Below are 2,169 nucleotides of genomic sequence, written 5' to 3'. Positions count from 1 at the left end.
CTTTCCCTGCTTTCAGTGTTCTGTGATGAGGGATTTTTCCTGTTGCACAAGCAGAACTATGTATATAGGGAATTAGACAACAGGGAATCAGTCTCTTATGTAGGAACAGTTTTAGGCCCTTGCGTCTGGGTCTGTGTACAGATTGACAGACTGGTGTTAGTCTTTGCTAGTGGGATCGAAACACTAGAGCTTAGGTGTTCAGTGCACAGAGTGTTGTCTGGAATGCTGGGAGTCATCGTTTCAAACACTTTGTATTCAAAGTCAGCAATACACCTCTGTCTCTGCTAGTATGAGAGAGAAGCGAAATGCTTTTCCTTGAAAATACCTCCATTCTGTCCCTTGGCCCACCCAATCAATATCTGCTCCTGTCCGTGGCTCTGCTGTCTTATGGGAAGCAGGAAAATAGCTAGAAGAAAACAAATCAATTTCTTGCCCCTCTTCCTAGGATGATGCCAACAAAAATGGTGGTAAATGGATTATCCGTCTGCGAAAGGGCTTAGCGTCCCGATGCTGGGAGAACCTCATTCTGGCAATGCTGGGAGAGCAGTTTATGGTGGGGGAGGAGATCTGCGGGGCAGTCGTCTCCGTCCGGTTCCAGGTAAGTGCTTCAGAGATCCGGGGTCTCCTCCAGCCTGGCGGGGCTGCAGAGAGTGCCATCTGCTCACCCCTGGCCTGCTGTCCCGTAGGAGGATATTATCTCCATATGGAACAAGACGGCCAGCGACCAAGCCACGACGGCCCGGATACGCGACACGCTGCGAAGAGTCCTCAACCTACCTCCCAACACCATCATGGAGTATAAAACACACACCGACAGCATCAAGTACGTGTGGTGGCAGGGGGAGGGCCTGCTGCTGCTGCTGCTGCTGCCGCTGCCGCTTGCGCGCGTGCTTGAGCAATTTAATGCAGATTGCAAGGGTTGAATGAAGCTCTCACGTGCCTTAGGGCTGTTCACCATGAGCGGTGATACAAACAGCAGTGTTTTGTTGCCAGTGCTCTTTGAAAGCCAAATATCTCTGTCATTATTGTGCCGTTTTGGGGGAATTTGGTTCTAATAGTAAAATATTTGGGTTTTTTTTCTGCATGTAGTCCAGGGCTTTCTCTGCCATGCACCCAGCCTGTCCGCTGGGAGTTGGGCAGCCCAGGGTGGCACTGCAGCTTTATGTATTCAAAGACAAGATTGCAGTGGGGGGGGGGACAAGATCATTTGAATAAATAGAGATTCTGAGGAATAAAGTGCGGAAGCTAACGGGGATTTATAGTGCCATTAGACTTATAAATGGTCCTGGGAAAGTGCTGTGTGAATTTACAGTGCGGTACAAATGATTTCTAATCATAATAAACGTCGTATATTAAGTCTTCCAGGCCCTGGTGACAGAGGCTCTTTAACAAGACTAGAAGAGCATGGTACACAGAGAGGACAGCTGTATTTTTAAACAAACCTATTATAGCTTACCATACCAGGCCATTCAGGGTGACTTTTATTTCCCACAAAGTGACGAAAAATTGCATATTTAGGTATCAGTTAAAGGTGAATAATGTAGGATTTTTTTTTTCTTAAGCGTATCATAACCCAATATGCTGATTAGGTCATATTGGTTAAATTAACACTTGAAAAGGTGTACCCAGAAAAAGAAGTGAAACACATTAGTAAGGCATTGATAGAGCAGTGAGCTTTCTAATCTAGCTCATAATCAGGGTGCAAATACCTTTCGTGTCTTCCTTTCATTATGCTGGCTTGTCCTTTCCACATGATCACTTTGTCATCAGTGTGCTGTTAAACAGTTTGGTGAGATCAATCCTGTTTTTAGCAGACAGCTAGCTTCCAGTTGTGGCCAATTTTGAGTGTGGGATGTTAGCAATAACACAGAGGTCTTGTTTAAACTGCCGGTAGGCTTCTAGTGTTCCATGTGGCCTTCCCTCCTGTGTGTGTGGGAAAGGAAAGGAGAAATTATTATTACTGAACTGAATCTTTTTCCAGCTAGCTTTGGTTTCTGAAAGTTCCCGCCTCTGTTGTTGAAATCTTGTATCCATGTTGCTGCCAGTAATGCTTCTCGTACACTTTTTGCCAGGAGAGGGCACTATCGACTCTCTGTCCATGTTAGGAGGTAGCAAAGTGCTCATTTAGAGTCCTGCTCAGCAGCAGACTGCTGACTGTGGTGGTGTGGC

At 46.1% G+C, this 2,169-nt stretch overlaps 1 protein-coding gene across 1 annotated transcript in view; it reads left to right on the top strand.

The window, feature by feature from the left end:
- The window catches only part of EIF4E2 (eukaryotic translation initiation factor 4E family member 2), a gene marked incomplete at its 5' end in the record, with an annotated part of 19,101 nt that overhangs the window by 6,613 nt on the left and 10,319 nt on the right, over positions 1 to 2,169 (top strand). The window contains 2 exons of the mRNA XM_008948764.1: positions 446 to 598; positions 687 to 823. Coding sequence (XP_008947012.1) covers positions 446 to 598; positions 687 to 823 — 290 coding nt within the window. The remainder of the gene's footprint in view (positions 1 to 445; positions 599 to 686; positions 824 to 2,169) is intronic.

The sequence above is a fragment of the Merops nubicus genome, unplaced genomic scaffold, assembly GCF_000691845.1.
Source record: "Merops nubicus isolate BGI_N331 unplaced genomic scaffold, ASM69184v1 scaffold34951, whole genome shotgun sequence".
NCBI lineage: Eukaryota > Metazoa > Chordata > Aves > Coraciiformes > Meropidae > Merops > Merops nubicus.
This window is presented reverse-complemented; position numbering and strand designations above follow the sequence as displayed.